Source organism: Acipenser ruthenus, chromosome 14 (genome assembly GCF_902713425.1).
Source record: "Acipenser ruthenus chromosome 14, fAciRut3.2 maternal haplotype, whole genome shotgun sequence".
Classification (NCBI taxonomy): domain Eukaryota; kingdom Metazoa; phylum Chordata; class Actinopteri; order Acipenseriformes; family Acipenseridae; genus Acipenser; species Acipenser ruthenus.
In genome coordinates this window covers 2,599,862-2,622,789 of record NC_081202.1, presented here as the reverse complement: position 1 = coordinate 2,622,789, position 22,928 = coordinate 2,599,862, and the positions used below count along the sequence as shown (strand labels likewise).

The 22,928-nt window shown below is 39.4% G+C and overlaps 1 protein-coding gene across 2 annotated transcripts in view; it reads left to right on the top strand.

Annotated features, from left to right (window-relative positions):
• The window catches only part of LOC117420001 (cGMP-inhibited 3',5'-cyclic phosphodiesterase 3A-like), a 127,323-nt gene that overhangs the window by 57,758 nt on the left and 46,637 nt on the right, over positions 1 to 22,928 (top strand). Inside the window, exon 1 of one of the 2 annotated variants that reach the window (XM_034033487.3) lies at positions 15,531 to 15,709. The exons of the other annotated variant lie outside the window; for it this stretch is intronic. Coding sequence (XP_033889378.1) covers positions 15,662 to 15,709 — 48 coding nt within the window. The 5' untranslated portion in view covers positions 15,531 to 15,661. Of the gene's footprint in view, positions 1 to 15,530; positions 15,710 to 22,928 lie in introns of those variants that run through there. 2 annotated transcript variants of the gene reach the window in all.

The window sequence follows — 22,928 nt, the reverse complement described above, 5'->3', positions numbered from 1 at the left end:
TATAATATCAGAACAAATCATATCTCAAACTGAGGAATGAGCTCTCTTATAATATCAGAACAAATCATATCTCAAACTGTGAGGAATGAGCTCTCTTATAATATCAGAACAAATCATATCTCAAACTGTGAGAAATGAGCTGTCTTATAATATCAGAACAAATCATATCTCAAACTGTGAGAAATGAGCTGTCTTATAATATCAGAACAAATCATATCTCAAACTGTGAGAAATGAGCTCTCTTATAATATCAGAACAAATCATATCTCAAACTGTGAGGAATGAGCTGTCTTATAATATCAGAACAAATCATATCTCAAACTGTGAGAAATGAGCTGTCTTATAATATCAGAACAAATCATATCTCAAACTGTGAGGAATGAGCTCTCTTATAATATCAGAACAAATCATATCTCAAACTGTGAGAAATGAGCTCTCTTATAATATCAGAACAAATCATATCTCAAACTGTGAGGAATGAGCTGTCTTATAATATCAGAACAAATCATATCTCAAACTGAGGAATGAGCTGTCTTATAATATCAGAACAAATCATATCTCAAACTGTGAGGAATGAGCTGTCTTATAATATCAGAACAAATCATATCTCAAACTGTGAGAAATGAGCTGTCTTATAATATCAGAACAAATCATATCTCAAACTGTGAGAAATGAGCTGTCTTATAATATCAGAACAAATCATATCTCAAACTGTGAGGAATGAGCTCTCTTATAATATCAGAACAAATCATATCTCAAACTGTGAGGAATGAGCTCTCTTATAATATCAGAACAAATCATATCTCAAATTGTGAGGAATGAGCTCTCTTATAATATCAGAACAAATCATATCTCAAACTGTGAGAAATGAGCTCTCTTATAATATCAGAACAAATCATATCTCAAACTGAGGAATGAGCTCTCTTATAATATCAGAACAAATCATATCTCAAACTGTGAGAAATGAGCTGTCTTATAATATCAGAACAAATCATATCTCAAACTGTGAGAAATGAGCTGTCTTATAATATCAGGACAAATCATATCTCAAACTGTGAGAAATGAGCTGTCTTATAATATCAGAACAAATCATATCTCAAACTGAGGAATGAGCTCCCTTATAATATCAGAACAAATCATATCTCAAACTGTGAGGAATGAGCTCTCTTATAATATCAGAACAAATCATATCTCAAACTGTGAGAAATGAGCTGTCTTATAATATCAGAACAAATCATATCTCAAACTGTGAGAAATGAGCTGTCTTATAATATCAGAACAAATCATATCTCAAACTGTGAGAAATGAGCTCTCTTATAATATCAGAACAAATCATATCTCAAACTGTGAGGAATGAGCTGTCTTATAATATCAGAACAAATCATATCTCAAACTGTGAGGAATGAGCTCTCTTATAATATCAGAACAAATCATATCTCAAACTGTGAGAAATGAGCTGTCTTATAATATCAGAACAAATCATATCTCAAACTGTGAGAAATGAGCTGTCTTATAATATCAGGACAAATCATATCTCAAACTGTGAGGAATGAGCTGTCTTATAATATCAGAACAAATCATATCTCAAACTGTGAGAAATGAGCTGTCTTATAATATCAGAACAAATCATATCTCAAACTGTGAGGAATGAGCTGTCTTATAATATCAGAACAAATCATATCTCAAACTGTGAGAAATGAGCTCTCTTATAATATCAGAACAAATCATATCTCAAACTGTGAGAAATGAGCTGTCTTATAATATCAGAACAAATCATATCTCAAACTGTGAGGAATGAGCTCTCTTATAATATCAGAACAAATCTTTTTTTTTAACTAGTATTATGCCATATTTTCAAAGCATGGGATGACATCTGTAAACAGGATCATTATATGCTTGCAACTCTTATACATGGACACTCAACGCTCACTATATTAAAATTCCCCAAAGCCTCCGAAACAAAAATCCTGATATTCTTCCACAATAGCAGTCATTAAACGTCCAAATCTAAAAGGGGTTATAATTTCCCAAACATAAAGTACAAAACGTGGTCAAATAGTGATATGTATAACAAATCACATGCATGGTGCGGACGACTGCGTAGAAATTCAAAAAACGGAGTCCGACACATTGCTCTGGATGGTGATATAACTGGGATGTTTCTCCACGGTAAGGATAGCTTTGACTGTTAACATCTGTGGTCTACTGCAGAGGGCACACTGGGAGACTGTATAGCTGTTCATGATTATGATCTCTTGAAATCTGTGGACGTACAGAGTCTTCTATGAGTAGAACCATGGAGGTGCATTCACGACCCCTGTCTGCCCAGTGAGAGGTGCACTCATTGCAGCTCTGTGCTCTGTGGTCAGCCCCAGCGATGCTACAAAAGTAAAAAGAAATCAATAAAAAAGAAACTAATGCTCTGTATATTTGTCTAATGGCTCTGTGTAGGTTTAACAGCAATGTATCAAAGTCTTTACAATGTTTTCCTATTCCTGCGGTTTCTTTTCCAGCTTCTCCAGACCGCTCCTTGTTCCAGTGTCGTTTTCTAGACATGATCCCCCCCCCCCCCCACGATCTTGTAAATAAATAACAGTGGGTGGTCTTCTCTAATCCCTGTCGAAATTACAAGTATCATGTGGAATTTGTGACCTCCCCCCATCGTCCCCCCTAATATGTTAAAGATGACCTGTGCTGTCAAAGCTTGCCTTTGCAGAGCCAGGGAGCCTGTGTTGTTCTTCCTGACAGTGTAACTCAGCAGTGATGGATTTTTTTTGTTTGTTTTGTTTAAAAAAATTAGAATGTTGTTTTAGGAGATAGGGTCCTTTAGGAGATAGGGTCCTGCCTTATTAAACGAGTGTAGGATTGTATTGATTTGGTATTTGATTAATTGGAATATCACTCTTTGTAAAGTTCCTAAGTTAGTGGTATGGGTGGCTTGGGAACTAGAAGGCTGTTTGCCTAGCATGCCAGATCACTCCACGCAGCTCTTGCAAATGTCACATTTGCAGGAAACGCTGTACTTCAGCATTGCTGTATCCTGTGCTGTACATACAGCAGGAGCACAGCCAACAAAGATACAATACAACAATAACAATGCAATCCATATCATGACACACAGGTCAGTGTACAGGTATATAACATGGATATGAAATAAGGTAGCATTATTATTATTATTATGATACATACTTTACCTGCTCTGCCTGCCTGCCTGCCTGCCTGTCTGTCTGTTTATCGATCACCTAACATAAACATAATTAAATGATATTTTTGCTTAAGAACACAAAGCCATCGCCTTCTGTTGGCAGCTATCCGTCACATATCTTTTGGTTGTCTGTGTTATTCCAAGGAACTTCAGTTTACTTTGTCTTAGGCTGGTGTTAAACCAACGTCCTGATGAAATTGACTTGTGTTAAACCAACGTCCTGATTATTATTATTATTATTATTATTATTATTATTTATTTCTTAGCAGACGCCCTTCTCCAGGGCGACTTACAATTGTTACAAGATATCACTTTATTTTTACATACAATTACCCATTTATACAGTTGGGTTTTTACTGGAGCAATCTAGGTAAAGTACCTTGCACAAGGGTACAGCAGCAGTGTCCCCCACTGGGGATTGAACCCACGACCCTCTGGTCAAGAGTCCAGAGCCCTAACCACTACTGCTGCCCACAGCTCATGAAAATGACTTGTGTTAAACCAACGTCCTGATGAAATTGACTTGTCTTGTTTACAATTTAGTGGGGTGAGAACAATGGCACTGCTAGGATTAGGGCAAGCTTTCCCTCACAGCTTTGAAGGCACACCTCGATCCTGACCTTGACAACAACAGCCCTGTTCATTCTTCGGTCGCTCCAGACAATTGTTTCTAATTGAGTGATCATTGTGCTTGGTTGAGTCTGCCAGACATGCTTCACCCCGCCACACCTCCAGAGGACAAAGGCTGGAGTGTGTCTGAGCCTTTTAAGAAACAGATGTAATGTTTGTTCTTATTAATACTGTACAAACTGTGTTAAAGGAAATGCTGAAATGCACACCTTGCGTTGGCAACAAAGGGGTGTGCAATGGTACTGTTATGCTAGATTCTGACAAAGGGAACTAATGTATATACTCTCAACACATTTCTTCACTGCTGTTTCCCATAGTGGGACTTGCTACAGTTGCTATTAAGATGTTATGCTAAAGTTTATGTAATTTGTCTTCTGCTTTTGGGCTGGTATCTCATACCAGGGATTCATATACAAGTAAAAATACGCAAACATTGTTTTCTTCATAAATAAAATGAATCATTTTAGGCAACCAAAAACAAAGCTGTTTACTCCAAATTGTCATTTACATCATCAGACCAACCCCAACAATGTAGACATTTAATTCAGGCTTTCAGTAAAGCCAAAGCAAAGTGTAATATAGCATGCTGAAACCATGGCAAAACACAGGTAAGCATTGTAAAGCCCAGGAAGGTAAGGTAAAGCATATTAAAAAAGCATGGCACACCACAGTAAACTATGGTAAATGCTTAGTGTAACCATCGGAAAACTGCAATTCAAACAGTTAAAAAATACTGTGGTAAATTTTTATGAGGGTTGTGAGAAGTATAAAGTTATTTCTTACTGTATTTGTTTTTTTGAATTCTTTGATAATCTAGCCCTATCTGCATTTTTTTCTTACTATTATTATTTGTTTATTTAGCAGACGCCTTTATCCAAGGCGACTTACAGAGACTAGGGTGCGTGAACTATGCATCAGCTGCAGAGTCACTTACAACAACATCTCACCCGAAAGACGGAGCACAGGGAGGTTAAGTGACTTGCTCAGGGTCACACAATGAGTCAGTGGCTGAGGTGGGATTTGTACTGGGGACCTCCTGGTTACAAGCCCTTTTCTTTAACCACTGGACCACACAGCCTCCTATAAGGCAATCCCTTTTTTGCATTTACAAACACCTGCTCTTATATCTTGTGTTGCGTCCAATTAAGACAGAAGAAACACGTGCTTCCTGTTTGATGAAGGGGTAGGAAAGCTATGAATGGAGGGTTTGGAAGGTCATTCTGTGGGTCGGGCAGCAGATGTTAATTAGCAGACAAGCTGCAGAACCACAGCTAATTAGTGCAGGATTGTTAAGGGATTCAAAATCCAGAGATTGTAACAAACCAGGTTCAGTTAAAGTAGCTTAAATATTATAGCTCTGTAGATGGATGGTCCGGAAATAAACCAATGAAGGCAAGCACAAGCTCACAGCACAACAGTTGTATCATCCAGTGCCCTTTTCCTAGGACATCATTGTATAAGTGTAATAATTAACATGCATGCAGTGCGATAATAATTATATTGATGTGGTTTGTGAGTCCTTGATCTGATATGTCAAGTCCTTGTGTATAATATGTACAGATTGGTTGATTTCAAAGTATTTACAATTCCACTGAGAGAAGCTGTGTAACTGTGACTCAAAAGCGGCCTGAATGTGAAAAATCAAAAGAGATGCTCCTTACTATAGCAGAATAACACATTACACAGCAATGTTTGCTAAATATGCACAGAAACTTTTACAGTTTGTACTAAAAATCTAACTTTTTTTTTTTTATCAAACCCCAAATTGATTCAGGATCATAGATGAAATCGCCACAGATTAATTAAAGCTTTGTTATTCTGGGGAGTCCCGTTGGATGTGAATCTCCCTATAAATAATGCAATGTAAACAGACGTGTCTCCCTCCCAGCCAGCCCCTCTCAAGTGATTCTGGCTGGATATGTTTAATAACGAGAATACACAATGAAATGTTTGTTGTCAGCTAGGATCTCCTTGTAACAAGGTGTTTTTACAACGAAACTGGACATGTTTGAGAAATACATAGAACAAGTTCAAAGTCATTTTTTGACACATTGGTAGCAATCACTGCATGAAGTCATGTGAACTATTCCCCCACTCAGACATTGGCTTCCTTAATCTTTGATGGGATAAGTTTATGTTGTTTTTATTGTCCTGAACCGGCATTACTTCGAAAGAAGAGATTCACTGGAAGAGAAGAGCTGCTGAACCATAAACTTTGTTTAATTCATGAATAAAAAATACTAAAATAAATCAAAATTCAATGACAAATGTTTCAACTATTTTTCAGTGTTTTCTTTGAAAGACTTCCAGTGGAAACGTTTGTCATTGCAATTGACTTTCGTTTGCATTTCTAAATTCAGCACTACTGAGTGTGATGGTTATAGATGAAACTCAGAAATAAGTTGAGAAAAATACAATTGAAAAATGTGGGAAAGCAAACCTGTCTTTAAACAAGCACATGTTACTTATTTGAAATAATGAAAACATCACTCCAAGCTTTTGAAAACAAGCAATGATACTGATATTTCAAGTGGTAAATGTGTCATGGATTGTTCAGATTCAGAACAGGAGTTGGGAGGCTTTTTTCCACTCAGAGAATAATAAATACGTATAATAGTGTTGTGAGTAAAGACTGTAGCACTGAGGTCATTCAAGAAACATTTATACTGTCCTGGGAATGAGGTTGTGCCAAAGACAGATGAGCAGACAGTCTCCAACCCAACATGTCTTGCTGTGCTGTGCTCTCATGTGGTTTACTGGTGGACAGTAATGTGGACTTCACTAGATCTGTCTTCATGGGAATGCTGGGTGGTTTTAATGGTGTTGAGACGTCTATTATCCTATCCCATGTGTCTGCTCTCCTGACTAAGCAATTAAAATCTGTAAGTTCTTTGAGGGGAGGGTTAATGGGAGCCCTCTGGCAGCTTCCCAGGGATCCCTATTCATTCTGTTTTTATTTTCTCTTGCATTCCCCTATTTGGACTTTGAGAACACTGTGAAGCTAGCATGACTGTGGTGTTATTCATAGCGAGTCTGGACCAGCTACCTATTGGCGATGAGTAGCTCTTCTGAGTCTGGGGGACTAGCAAAGTTTACTTCTATAACAAATATAGAATATTGTAAAGAGATGAAAGCTGATATTCAGGGGGGGGTGTTAACAAACTATAATGTCAACAAGGTGTGTGTTTTTGTCAATGCCACAAAAAGAAAATGATTGTAGAAAATAATATTGTCAGGATTGTGTAGATAGGCATGTAGTGCTAGTGCTGGTCCTGAGCAGGCCTGAAGCCACCTTCTTTAATAATGGCTTCTCATGGACAGCCATGTGAAATAAGAGGCAGGAATCTGGGGAGACTCCTAATGCAGCACTGTGCTCCAGCTGTTTGGCTAATTGTGCCAAGTTTGTTGGGATAGCAAATGAATGTGACTCCTCTGACTATTCCGTGGAAGAAAGTGGCTCAGGACAAGGTCATAAACTCTTAGTTAGCAAGCAGTTACACAGAGGACCCCGTTAGAATGGCATGCTGCCAGGGCATGTTGGATTGGTGCAATCATTTATGAATAGCAATTATACAAAAATGTGATACACCCGGCTGATTTTGTATGTGTTTGTAATGTCCAGTTGCAGATTGGATTGTAGACTGCAATTGGGATTGGTGGCTGCCCCAGGTTGACACGAGCGAGATTTACAGACTGGTTTCATGATGCAGATGGGAATGTGGCTATTGTGTACCCTGTTTGGACCAGTTCCCTGGAATCAGTACAACGGTGTGCTCTCCCTCTTAGCATCAGGGCTTTACTGTCCCGGGCTGGCAGCTTTCATTGCTCCCCCCTCGGAGAAGCACACGCATACTCTAATTAAGGGTGGAGGAGACAGAGAGTGCACCCGTGTTACAGTGAGCACGGCGCTGTGTTTCTCCTTCTCCTTGGTCTCCATGCTTTGGCAGCTCTCTCCAGTGTTTAGCTCCAGCGTTGACGTAAATGACCCATATTGAGTGACCCCTGTGGAAAACCTGTAAAACATTAGACAGCATGAATAAGAACAGTTTTTTCTTTTTTTATGAGGTCTGCAGATGGTTGAATGTGTGCTTATGGCTGGGGGAAGTCTGGACGAAACCAGTCACCTGGACTGGAATCAAATTTCTCAGAGAAGGTTTATTTTGGCATTTAGTCGTTTATTCAAAATGTAAGCCTTGCAAAGTCATTGGCCCGTGTGAGGGAAATGCTTGCTCTGAAACCACAGCCTCAGTCCCCCCCGCTGGAGGTGAATTAGCTTGTGGGCTTTGTTTCACAGATCAGTGATGCACCCTGTAGACGTCCCTCGTGCTGATACCACAGCACGGTCAGGCTCGAGAAAACCACACAGGTTCCTGTGTAAAAGCGATTTTCAAAGAACACTTTTGAAATGACCTGGAATTCATTTAAAGTGTTAAAGATACTATCTACTTCTAGATTTGACAGTCCCTGAGACACCAATTTTGTACTATCTCCCCTAAAGTGACACTGGATAGTCCCAAGATTAGTGCTAATCGGGGTCTGTGAAACCTGATGAAAAGGTCAAAGATTCATCCTTCAATATAATTTAGTTATATAGGGGATAGTACCCACTAGGAAAAGGCTGTAGTTAAGATAACTCTGATATTTAACACCCCCTTACCAAGTCGCTCTTTAAGTTTCTAATTTGTTTTATGGTTGTTTATCCTACTTGAACAATCAATGTGTTGATAACAACTCAGAATATCAGAAGCTTTGACACACTGGCCAGTGTCGATTGATCTGTGTAGCTGTTTATAAGTAAGTATGCAAGTGCCAAGAAAAATAAGTGATACTGCAGCAAAAAGACAAGACAGCCTCGAGAAAGACCCCTGCTTGAAAGAGAGAACTTTGCTTTTTACACTATTGAAAAACTTAGAGAGCATGTAGTTGTACATAGTTTTATTGACAGACCACTTACTTGCTGTATTTCAGAGTGATTTTTATAGCAATTACTTAAATACTGTATAATGTGTTTATTTTTCTTCTTCTTTATTTGTTTATGTATTTATTTGTTTATTTATTTATGTATTCATGTATTTATTATTAATGTATTTTGTTCTAGCTGCCTGCTGCAGCTACATCTAGAAATCTAACATTTTTGATTAAGTTAGATGCATGAGATGATGCTGACTGTACTTCTATAAAGACGCTGGCTGATCTAGCCTATAAAGAATATTTATTAACAAAGACTTGTTGTTTATAACTGATCAACAGCAATAAGAACCACCCGTAATGATTGACACCATTATAAAAGTGGAAGAGAACAGGTCTGAATACATGTTGGTGTCACAGAGCCCTATTCACAAAACATTAAGGACTGGTTTTTGGAACATGATTGTAATGTTATAATCTTTTTTACATAAGAGAATGTTATTCTCACAGATTAAAAAAAAAAAATCTTATACTGAGAGCAATCTTCTCTAAAACAGTTTCAAAAAGGGTTTAATTAATTTATCAAAATGGGCTTTAAAAAAAAAAAAACTATCCATAACAACATTCATTAAACAGTCCTTAACGTTTTGTGAATAGGCCCCACTTTATCCCAATAAATAATAATGATAACAAAATCTGTTCCTTTTTGTGTGTGTGTGTGTGCTGCTTGAAAGAATCACATGCCCATGGAACTGTTTAAAAAGTATTCCACACTGTAACATGATCAGTGCGTAACAATGTAGCTCTCGCTGTTCCGTGACATATTCTGTTCCATTGTGTTTCCTGTTTTCTCTGCTATCTGTGTGGAGAGATGGAACACCTTGTTACAGACAGAGCTCTGAATGCTTTTCAGACATGTACAAACTGTCTGTGTTCAGCATCAGGTTTGCATTATTGATTTCACAGCCTGCCAGGAAGTTTCTTAACTGTCAGGTTCCACTTACTGTATTAAACATTAACTTGGCTAAGGACACACTTAACACATCCAGACTCTAATTACGTGTAGGATCCTGTTAATTAATGTGTTTACTTATTTAGTAATTATCATAGCTGCATCTCTTAGTGACGGTATTCACTCATTTTTTAGGTTTGTTTTTGGAGGTTATCTCAATTGTTAAAGTAAACTGGTTTCTTCACATCTCTGTGTAAAGAGAATTTTTTAAGGTGGTATTTGTTCATAACACTTACAGAAAAATACACAGGTATTTTAATCTCCTCTGAAGAAACCTTATTTGAACTTTAAAGTGGTTGCAGCTAACCTAATAATGACCGGGTGTCCACTTACATTCAGTGTAAAGGTCTCAAGTGTGCAGTGTTGAAAGAAACACATGTTATGGCAGACATGTATTTTCATTTTGAAACATGGTATCTGCTGCTACACTAGATACAATACAGTTCTCAGTCTAATTGCCTCACCTTCCAGGGAATCTGCTGCAGCTTCACTTTCTAGGTCTTTTTGCCTCAGCACTTTGGGGTCAAAGCATCTTACTGGCTGCAGAGCATGCCAATCATTAAGGGAAGCAGCTGGTTTGATACTGACATGAAAGAAGGCCCTGAAAGGATGGGAACAGTTTAACTATGCAGGTGAAATGACAATGAAAGTGCAAGACTATCTGCAAGCCAGGCCTGCAAGACACTACTTTAGCCAGGTGTAGTGCCAGATATCATGCTGTAAAATGAAAATGCATGTGTGTTCATACACATAGGGTTAGAGACTTGTATAGGGAGTGGATGGGCATGGTGTGGAAAATGCATGTGTGCATAAACACAGGGTCAGAGACTTGTATAAGGAGTGGATAGACCTGGTGTAGAAAATGCATGTGTGCATAAACACAGGGTTAGAGACTTGTATAGGGAGTGGATGGGCATGGTGTGGAAAATGCATGTGTGCATAAACACAGGGTTAGAGACTTGTATAGGGAGTGGATAGACCTGGTGTAGGAAATGCATGTGTGCATAAACACAGGGTTAGAGACTTGTATAGGGAGTGGATGGGCATGGTGTGGAAAATGCATGTGTGCATAAACACAGGGTTAGAGACTTGTATAGGGAGTGGATAGACCTGGTGTAGAAAATGCATGTGTGCATAAACACAGGGTTAGAGACTTGTATAGGGAGTGGATGGGCATGGTGTAGAAAATGCATGTGTGCATAAACACAGGGTTAGAGACTTGTATAGGGAGTGGATGGGCATGGTGTAGAAAATGCATGTGTGCATAAACACAGGGTTAGAGACTTGTATAGGGAGTGGATAGACCTGGTGTAGGAAATGCATGTGTGCATAAACACAGGGTTAGAGACTTGTATAGGGAGTGGATGGGCATGGTGTAGAAAATGCATGTGTGCATAAACACAGGGTTAGAGACTTGTATAGGGAGTGGATGGGCATGGTGTAGAAAATGCATGTGTGCATAAACACAGGGTTAGAGACTTGTATAGGGAGTGGATGGGCATGGTGTAGAAAATGCATGTGTGCATAAACACAGGGTTAGAGACTTGTATAGGGAGTGGATAGACCTGGTGTAGGAAATGCATGTGTGCATAAACACAGGGTTAGAGACTTGTATAGGGAGTGGATGGGCATGGTGTGGAAAATGCATGTGTGCATAAACACAGGGTTAGAGACTTGTATAGGGAGTGGATAGACCTGGTGTAGAAAATGCATGTGTGCATAAACACAGGGTTAGAGACTTGTATAGGGAGTGGATGGGCATGGTGTGGAAAATGCACGTGTGCATAAACACAGGGTTAGAGACTTGTATAGGGAGTGGATAGACCTGGTGTAGAAAATGCATGTGTGCATAAACACAGGGTTAGAGACTTGTATAGGGAGTGGATAGACCTGGTGTAGAAAATGCATGTGTGCATAAACACAGGGTTAGAGACTTGTATAGGGAGTGGATGGGCATGGTGTGGAAAATGCATGTGTGCATAAACACAGGGTTAGAGACTTGTATAGGGAGTGGATAGACCTGGTGTAGAAAATGCATGTGTGCATAAACACAGGGTTAGAGACTTGTATAGGGAGTGGATAGACCTGGTGTAGGAAATGCATGTGTGCATAAACACAGGGTTAGAGACTTGTATAGGGAGTGGATGGGCATGGTGTAGAAAATGCATGTGTGCATAAACACAGGGTTAGAGACTTGTATAGGGAGTGGATAGACCTGGTGTAGAAAATGCATGTGTGCATAAACACAGGGTTAGAGACTTGTATAGGGAGTGGATGGGCATGGTGTGGAAAATGCATGTGTGCATAAACACAGGGTTAGAGACTTGTATAGGGAGTGGATAGACCTGGTGTAGAAAATGCACGTGTGCATAAACACAGGGTTAGAGACTTGTATAGGGAGTGGATAGACCTGGTGTAGGAAATGCATGTGTGCATAAACACAGGGTTAGAGACTTGTATAGGGAGTGGATGGGCATGGTGTAGAAAATGCATGTGTGCATAAACACAGGGTTAGAGACTTGTATAGGGAGTGGATGGGCATGGTGTAGAAAATGCATGTGTGCATAAACACAGGGTTAGAGACTTGTATAGGGAGTGGATAGACCTGGTGTAGAAAATGCATGTGTGCATAAACACAGGGTTAGAGACTTGTATAGGGAGTGGATAGACCTGGTGTAGGAAATGCATGTGTGCATAAACACAGGGTTAGAGACTTGTATAGGGAGTGGATGGGCATGGTGTAGAAAATGCATGTGTGCATAAACACAGGGTTAGAGACTTGTATAGGGAGTGGATAGACCTGGTGTAGAAAATGCATGTGTGCATAAACACAGGGTTAGAGACTTGTATAGGGAGTGGATGGGCATGGTGTGGAAAATGCATGTGTGCATAAACACAGGGTTAGAGACTTGTATAGGGAGTGGATAGACCTGGTGTAGAAAATGCACGTGTGCATAAACACAGGGTTAGAGACTTGTATAGGGAGTGGATAGACCTGGTGTAGGAAATGCATGTGTGCATAAACACAGGGTTAGAGACTTGTATAGGGAGTGGATGGGCATGGTGTAGAAAATGCATGTGTGCATAAACACAGGGTTAGAGACTTGTATAGGGAGTGGATGGGCATGGTGTAGAAAATGCATGTGTGCATAAACACAGGGTTAGAGACTTGTATAGGGAGTGGATGGGCATGGTGTGGAAAATGCATGTGTGCATAAACACAGGGTTAGAGACTTGTATAGGGAGTGGATAGACCTGGTGTAGAAAATGCACGTGTGCATAAACACAGGGTTAGAGACTTGTATAGGGAGTGGATGGGCATGGTGTGGAAAATGCATGTGTGCATAAACACAGGGTTAGAGACTTGTATAGGGAGTGGATAGACCTGGTGTAGAAAATGCACGTGTGCATAAACACAGGGTTAGAGACTTGTATAGGGAGTGGATAGACCTGGTGTAGGAAATGCATGTGTGCATAAACACAGGGTTAGAGACTTGTATAGGGAGTGGATGGGCATGGTGTAGAAAATGCATGTGTGCATAAACACAGGGTTAGAGACTTGTATAGGGAGTGGATAGACCTGGTGTAGAAAATGCACGTGTGCATAAACACAGGGTTAGAGACTTGTATAGGGAGTGGATGGGCATGGTGTGGAAAATGCATGTGTGCATAAACACAGGGTTAGAGACTTGTATAGGGAGTGGATAGACCTGGTGTAGAAAATGCACGTGTGCATAAACACAGGGTTAGAGACTTGTATAGGGAGTGGATAGACCTGGTGTAGGAAATGCATGTGTGCATAAACACAGGGTTAGAGACTTGTATAGGGAGTGGATGGGCATGGTGTAGAAAATGCATGTGTGCATAAACACAGGGTTAGAGACTTGTATAGGGAGTGGATGGGCATGGTGTAGAAAATGCATGTGTGCATAAACACAGGGTTAGAGACTTGTATAGGGAGTGGATGGGCATGGTGTGGAAAATGCATGTGTGCATAAACACAGGGTTAGAGACTTGTATAGGGAGTGGATGGGCATGGTGTAGAAAATGCATGTGTGCATAAACACAGGGTTAGAGACTTGTATAGGGAGTGGATGGACATGGTGTAGAAAATGCACGTGTGCATAAACACAGGGTCAGAGACTTGTATAAGGAGTGGATGGGCATGGTGTGGAAAATGCATGTGTGCATAAACACAGGGTTAGAGACTTGTATAAGGAGTGGATAGACCTGGTGTAGAAAATGGATGGGATTATTTTGCTTGCTTAAACCAGTTTAAATAAGCTATAACATTGCACTTGTTTTACTCTGCAGCTAATGATTTGCACCATCGTGGTACCCCTTAATGTACATACTGGACAATGTTAAACATGCTCTACGTGAATGTGTGAGAATACAACAGCCAAGCTCAAAGCCAAGTAAAGGCAGAGCAAAATGATAACAACCAATATGGGATCAACTGAACTCAGACTCATTGCAAGCACCATACTGTACAGGATGAACTCAAGTCAAAGAACTTGCTCTTTAATTGAATTGGGCCCTTATTCCTGTTCCCGTTCACTACTGTACTGTGAAATTGAATCACTGTCCGTTTTGCTGGAGCAGTGTCCTCATTCGGCCCCCTCACTTGGAGTCACCCTGCATGGGACGGTTGTTATCAGACACACAGACTGAAAGGTGAACTGGAATGTTATTGAAATACGGCTGATTGATACATAGCTGCTGTGAAGAATTGTCAAGTCCCATCCAAGAAAAGCATGTCTATTATTTTAACTGAATAGTTGTACTGTTCTGTTTTCTGTTTTAAATGTAAAATGAAGGCCTGTTTCCTCTCAGCTGTCAGGAAGCTCTTTATCTGGCATGCTGGTCATGCTTTTTAAATGAGTGTGAACTCCATATACAGTAGGCTCATTCTTGTGACTTATATTTGTAACAATGGTAAAATATCAGTGATTTAGGGAAGCCGATCCTTCTGCAGTGAAGTGTAGTACGTGTACAATTTACTGTAAGCTGAATTTGTAAATTGATCCATTTGTCAAATATCAATGGAGCATAGTAATAAAAAGACTTGAGATGAATAATACAAAAATGTAAAAACTCAACCTATTACAAAATTGTAGTTATTTATTTTTAAAGAATTGTTGTGACTTTAATATGGGGCATATTTCACACCTTTCCCCCCACCTTAAAATGCTTTTTGGTTGAAATGTTATCGAGCAGGGCTTGACGATGACATCATTGATTTATATGACTGAGAACCTGGACATAGAGCAGCATTAAACAGCATTGTTTTCTGTGTGGCACACACGTTATACACTGTTTCAATCCTCCTGAACATGTACTTAACATTATCCACTAAGGGAAAGATTTGCTTAAAGTTGGCATTATATATATTTTTTCTATAAGGAAAACAAATCCATTAAAAAACTAGAAATGGGTGTGCATGAGTTTTGTCATGCTATTTTGTTTTCTTTAATACAAACCCTCCACTGTACCAAACCAGGCCGTGTGCATAAGTATGTTTGCATTGGCGTCTGTTCTGAATGAATTTGTATCTCCGATCTCCTGAATGTGGGCAGATACCTCAAATCCAGCCCAAACAGCACTTCATTATGTAGCCCAGAGGCTTTGATATTTGTCCTCTGGTCTCTAGGCAACAGCTATTTCAATAGAAGTGTTTCCTGTGCTTGCCACCTATTTCGTGTGGAGCTCCTCAGCCTGCCTCTGAGATAACATTCAGTAGCAGAGGCTGCTCAAGACCAGCACTGGCTAGCAGTACTGTACAAGTGTGTGTGAACACTTTGGCATTGCACTCACTGGCATCACCACCGAATGGAGGAAGTTGGACTAAAGTGTTGAAATTCTTCACAAAGGAGTCTTCATCTGAGCCTGACCTTTGTGAAAAGATGAGCAGGGTGCGTCTGCTCCCAGCAAAGAGTTGCCGAGAATCCAAGGTGCATGGTTATGCCTTATTTCAATAGCTCACAGTGCGCCATGCCTTTCTATTTGTTTGTTGGTTTGTTGCTTAGTTGGTTAAATTCTGAGGTTCATTGTTTTTTTTGTATTCTGTTTCTGCAGTTTTCCTCTGGAAGAATATACTTTCAGTAACTTGTTGCTTTAAATAGACAGTGTATTACTTGACTAAAGGAGTTTCTACCACTGGAATAGACCTACAAGGTAGTGTACTAAAAGTGATTAATAAGCAACGCAATACTGGTATATAGCAATAGAAAAAGTGAAGAAATGTATAAGGGCTTTAAAAAAAACTGTTTCTTTGCATTAAAAAAGGTGCCTGCATCCCAGTGGAATAATCTTGAATAAATTACTTCTAATAAACAAAATAAATCAATAAATAAGCATACAGATTTCCTTGCAAGATGCTCATACTTACCTCTGAATGGGAAAGAGAACAATTTGTATATATTTGGTTACAGTATTTCCAATTTAAACAAGGGTTACTTTGGCACATGAAAGGGAATTGCAGTGTTTCTTTTGTGAACAAACTGCTTTTATCGTTTTATAACGCGTAGTTTCATTTGTTTTGCAACTTGTTTTTATCTGCTATTGGGACACAGTCTTCTAGCATATCACTTATGGTGGCATTTGATTGGTCTGCATTTCCAACCATTTCCTTTTAAACTCTTTATCTACAGTACATCAAAACTGTGGCATTCTCTACAGTGTCCACGGCTTTTAAACATGCTTTACCATTCTTCTCAGTGGTCCTTAGCTGTGATATTTTGTATACTGTATTACACTTTGCTGATCATTCCCCATGGTAAATCAGGCTTTTCAATAGATCTGCCTCGAACAGCGGAACTTACTATTGACCAAACTACTGCAGTATAGAGAAGAAAAAGCACTATGCTTGCAGACCCGATTTTATTCCTGTTTATCCTCATGGATTGTGAGCGGTACACTTCAAATTAGACGTTTGCCTTTAATGTTCACCGTAATTATACTTCTATAAAACCCTAATATGCCTCTTACAAAATAACTAGCCACCCTTTTGGAAGGTTTTCAGTGTTCCTACTGTATACGTTAATGTTGTGTCTAAACTTTCTCGGAATGCTGAAATACAAACGACTCTGCCCAAACCAGCTGGCTGTACGGAAGTGAAATATCTACAGTCAGCTGTGCTAGCTGTGTTCTAGGCTAACTGCTCCCCCACATGTTCCTTTGTGTCATTCCCTACAAAGCTGACTGATCTGCAGCAGAGTGCCTTGCAAAAACACACAGATACTTATATGCACGATGCTTACATATATTTGTTTTTCAATGAAAGCATCATCTGTTTTGTGTGAGGTTGTCTTTGCTTCACACTCACAGTACATACACCAGGAAATGACTACAATACTAAAATCCATTATTGCTAGGTAATCCTTGACTATGTGGCGGCCAGATGTAATAAGTAGGGAAGTAAAGAATTGATTATGGTTTCATTGCAGAACATTTTGAGCTGGTTTCCACATACTTATCTCCACCAAGTCTGGAACTTACCTACAACAGAGGGGCAGGACTTTCTTTTCTTTTTCTGAATCTTTTACAAACTATCAAATTCAATTGTAAGTTGTCTTCTGTGCTGGTAAATTACATTATAGAGGTCAGTTAGATGAAGAACATGCCAACAGTCAAGTTATATCACCAGATATAATTGCTGATGATTAAAAAAAATAAAATAAAGAAAAATGGTGCTGATGTTTTTACAGCTAAAATACCTGTTTAAAAAGCAGCTTGGTGTGGGTGTGGGTTGCTCAGTTACATTATTGTTGTTATTGTTTACATTAAAATTGAATAATTTTCTGTTTCACTCATCATATGCTGGTGAATTTTTAAAACTCATAAGAACACCTAGGGCCTCAGCAGAACTATCAGAAACAGAGAGTGTTGCAGGGGGACAGCTGCATGGTTACACTCTGGAGTACCAGTTGCACTTTGAGCTTTAGAAAGTCCCCTGGACTGATCGCAACAGAAAATAATAACAAGGATACATTTGTTAATATAACTCTGCTGTTTCACACCCATGCCACGTTGCTCTTTAAAAAAACCACTAACACGTTATAGAAATATAAAATACTAAGATATTGAACTAGTACCAAAGCAGTGAACTTGTAAATCAAATTGCATAATCGGTCGGGTAATGAATTTCTGCTATGAACGATAGCTGCCTGGGGTTGCTAGGTTACCAGTGGCTACCACATTGTGTCAGTCTATTGTGTACAGTACCTGAGGTCTAGTAATAGTGCTGTGCTTGAAATGCATCTGAATGGAAGCTCAATAGCACTGAAGAAAAGATCAAAGCTGTATACTCTGAACCCCTGGAACACTTTGATTCCAGTTGCTGTGTGGTTGTGACATTCCTCATGTTGGGAATGCAGTTTTTTTCATGTTTACCATGTGTATGGCGAAGTGGCAGGCACGAAAACGCAAAGGGAAATACTGTATTAGGGGCCAGATTGTGCTTTTGTCTTTTGTTGAAGCCTGGGCTTAATCAATGCTGGAGAATTAAGCTGAGGGAAACATGAAGCCACTTTTTCAGGAACAGTGGCTTGAAACCTGGTTTCAGAAGAACGGGAGACCTAGTTTGAGGCAACTTTGCTGCATCAAACCTCAAGTCTCCCCTGGTGTGCCATGCAGGGGCCTAAAACCCAGGCTCCTGAAAGCAAGTTCCCTCAGTTTAAGAGACACCCGTCATAACACTGTCAACAGGGATATGTGACGTTCCTCAACTACTTCTTATTTCGTCAGAAGAGTTGGGGGTCTGAATCAGTCAGGGACAGCTTAAGCTAAGTCAAGCAGACAAGCATCTTAGACACTGCCTTCAATGGTGTGATGACAGAAAAGTGCTAAATATGTAAGTGTTTGTAATGTCTTGTCAAATCGTGTTGTCCAAAACTCAGTACGATATAAATCTACGGTCTAATTTAAAGATAAAGTTTTCTAACAAACATTTATTGGCAAGATAACTGAGAATGAATCAGCGGAGAATGAATCTAGAGAGGTTTAGCTACAATAGGCTTGGTAGTAAGTTTACATTACATGCAGGCGAGTAACTTTCCATATGTGCCCCATTCTTTCATCACCATGTCCACCAAAACAAAAAGAGTTAAAATAATGCAGCGCATTGCACACCAGAGGTGAGACGTATTACACAATATAAAGTAATGACCTGCCATTTGGCAATTTGTAGTTCGTTTTATTGACGGCAGGAAATACCAGTTTTGCAATTTTTACACTTATTTTATATTATGTTTAATAGCCCTGGGAAGAAAAATGTTCCTTGGCAACACAGTCTGCAGTAATGATTTTAATGATACTACTTAAGCCTAATATAACGTCTGAATAGTTTTGTTCTAGTGTGAGCAAGCCATAAAAAAAAAAAAAAAAAGTGTCCAGCTACATAATCTAAAGGCCTAATTGTTAAACTAAATTTTAGTCCTCCTTTTAGTCAAATACACGTACCGGTCATGATTGCTTAGAGACGTTGGTTCTTGGATGATTTAAAATCCCAAATCCCCCAGACTAGCCCAGCTCTTTTGTATTGTGATTAAGGTCGCCGGTTCGAACTCAGCCTCCGTCCTGTTACACAAGGAGCTAGCTGATATGTGCTGTCGAGCTCCTGGCTGAAAAGAGACCAATGGCTTGGCGTTAGGCTCGGAAAACACTAACAGATTCGATAGGCCTTTGCTTTATCAGTTCAACATTCATAAACACAGAATTTGAATTTACTCGTTTTGTTTAGCATTATCAACATTCTTCCTATAAAAAATATTTCTGAAGGAGTTGTTCAGCCTCATAAACTGCACTTTGTTTTTCTTCCACTTTAATGAGAACTGATTAGCCTCAATCTTCAGGCTGTATCTGTATTCTCATGCATTTGTACTCATTTTTTGATCACTGACACTGAGTTACAGGGACTTGCTAAGCCTAATGACTTAAACCGGGTCTGGGAATTAAATTAATGAGGCAGGAAGGCTGAAGCAAAGGTCAGCAGAAACATTTAAAAAGGCATGTTTTTAAGAAGCAGGAATGACTTTTTCTTTTTTTTATGGAGATCCATACCTTAAATAGAGGAGACCCGATACTGCAGCTATTCCATGAATGAGGAGAGCCAAATAAGCCACAAGCACCCAAAAGGGTTGAGTGGGTTGTTTACGGCTATCGTCCTGAATGAAATAACCACAGCGCTCATATGAACGTTCGTGGACTATTCTGTTTATATAAAAAGGGTAGATCAAGCTCCTCACCTGATAGCTGCTTCCCAACACAGCTTACATTAGAGTAGCGCAATTCGGCAAGGCATTCTGTCATGGAATTGAAAGTAATGCAAGATACATTAAAACAATGTATTAGTAAATACCAAATATTCAATGCTAGATCTCTCAACACTGTTATAAAAATGTCAGTGTTTGCTGTAGGAATCCATATATCACCGATATTTCAGTTTCAAATGGAATGGATGTGTTGGTTTGCCCCAGTGCAGTTGTTTCAGAGCTCAGCTGTGAGGAGTGACTGCTTGTTTTACAGGATCAAAGCAAAGTTGCAGTGGATCAGATGGTGGGATTTGCCAGCTCTGGCTACCCCCGCAGTCCCGGTGACCCCTTCCAACCACAGATGGCAAGTTTAGCAACATTAAAAAGGCCAGTTTATTTTAGAAATTAGAAGAGGTGACAGAAAAGCCAAGCCCCGTTCCCAAAGCATCGGGCGACTGAGTCTAATAAATTCCGCAGGCCCTTCTCAGTAACCTTCGCTGTCTCGTTCTTTTTTCTTACGCCAAGCTCCGAGCTCACAGCACTGCAGATGTAGTCCTGCATACTTGGGGGGGGGGGGGGGGGGGGGGGGTCACAGAAGGCAGTTTTGTCCCTGAGCAGTTTTATTTTTTCATGTCTGCTGACGTCAAAGAAAATCACCAGATGGCATTTCAATGACTTTACTGAGACAGGAGCCTTTTATTACGAAAGCCATGTGTCCCTATTCACTTCAATTCCCTGAGTGACCAGACTGTAGGCTGCCACTGTTGAGCACCTTAGAGAGGACAGTCCGCCAGCTCTGCATTGGATATTGTTACCTTGAAAGGATCTGTTGAGGACAGCTTGTTACAGCCCTGTGTTAGGTTACAGTGCACCATCAGCAAGCAGCCCCTTCAGCACCACCTGACAAGGCTGGGTTTGTTTTCCGAGGCACACGAGAGCATCTGTGATATACCGGGAAGTATGAAGGCAAATATTTGCATGAGGTTTCAACGTGAAACAGACAAAACATTACCAGCAGACAAAGCCACCTCTTCTGCCGTAGAATGAAGCACTTCTGTAGCACATTGTGTTTTGTTAATGGGGCTAACAAAAAAAAAAATACATGCTTTCTTTATTCCTAGTTTACAGCATGCTGAGAAGTGCGGCTCATACATTGCTCTTTCGTATTCTCTTGGCTTGTTTGTTTGTTTGTTTGTGAACTTTACTGTACATCTGTGTTGCTCTGCTGGTACAAAGGGCAATCAATACTTGTGAAAGTGATTGGTTCTGAACGTGTGAATTGAAAATGTTAATTCACGCTATGCATTCATGTTGTATAGTATCAGTAATGTCTACCTGGCCTGAGAAGTTGCAGTGAAAAACTTGCCTTATGTAACATTCAATAACAAATAAAAGCGACCTTCAAAAAACTCAGTGATAAATGCAAAGGATATCTACCACATGACTTGTTACTTCATTCAAACCCACTTCTATCATTTCTCTCCAACTATGGGTCAGCCACAGATTGCACAATAATACACAAAGAACAGACAAATTCTTTCTCAGTAACTGGTAATTAACATTTTGTTTTTGGTCTCTTAATAGCTGGTCAGTACAATACCCGCTTACAGCTTAAACAAGAGCTGGGGATTAAATAAATAACACAGGAAGGGAAGCTGATCAACATTTTAATAACAGAAGATGAAATAGGAAAATGTGATAATACAGTAATCCAATTCTGTGTGGTGTATTCAGTTTAAATATCTAAACTGTACTTTGTTCACATGTATGGATTTCTCTTCATGTTGATGGTCTTTTCTTCATGTTGATGGTCTTTTCTTCATGTTGATGGTGTTGATGGTGTTCTCTTCATGTTGATGGTGTTTTCTTCATGTTCATGGTGTTGATGGTCTTTTCTTCATGTTGATGGTGTTTTCTTCATGTTGCTGGTGTTGATTGTGTTTTCTTCATGTTCATGGTGTTGACGGTGTTCTCTTCATGTTCATGGTGTTGATGGTGTTCTCTTCATGTTGATGGTGTTTTATTCATGTTGATGGTGTTGATTGTGTTTTCTTCATGTTCATGGTGTTGATGGTCTTTTCTTCATGTTCATGGTGTTGATGGTGTTCTCTACATGTTGATGGTCTTTTCTTCATGTTGATGGTGTTGATTGTGTTTTCTTCATGTTGATGGTGTTGATGGTCTTTTCTTCATGTTCATGGTGTTGATGGTGTTTTATTCATGTTCATGGTGTTTTCTTCATGTTGATGGTCTTTTCTTCATGTTGATGGTGTTGATGGTGTTCTCTTCATGTTGATGGTGTTTTCTTCATGTTGATGGTGTTGACGGTGTTCTCTTCATGTTCATGGTGTTGATGGTCTTTTCTTCATGTTCATGGTGTTGATGGTGTTTTATTCATGTTCATGGTGTTGATGGTGTTTTCTTCATGTTCATGGTGTTGATGGCGTTCTCTACATGTTGATGGTGTTGATGGTGTTTTCTTCATGTTCATGGTGTTGATGGTGTTTTCTTCATGTTGATGGTGTTGATGGTGTTTTATTCATGTTGATGGTGTTGATTGTGTTTTCTTCATGTTGATGGTGTTGATGGTGTTTTATTCATGTTCATGGTGTTGATGGTGTTTTATTCATGTTCATGGTGTTGATGGTGTTCTCTTCATGTTGATGGTGTTTTATTCATGTTCATGGTGTTGATGGTGTTTTATTCATGTTGATGGTGTTGATTGTGTTTTCTTCATGTTGATGGTGTTGATTGTGTTTTCTTCATGTTGATGGTGTTTTATTCATGTTCATGGTGTTGATGGTGTTCTCTTCATGTTGATGCTGTTTTATTCATGTTCATGGTGTTGATGGTGTTTTATTCATGTTCATGGTGTTGATTGTGTTTTCTTCATGTTGATGGTGTTGATGGTGTTTTCTTC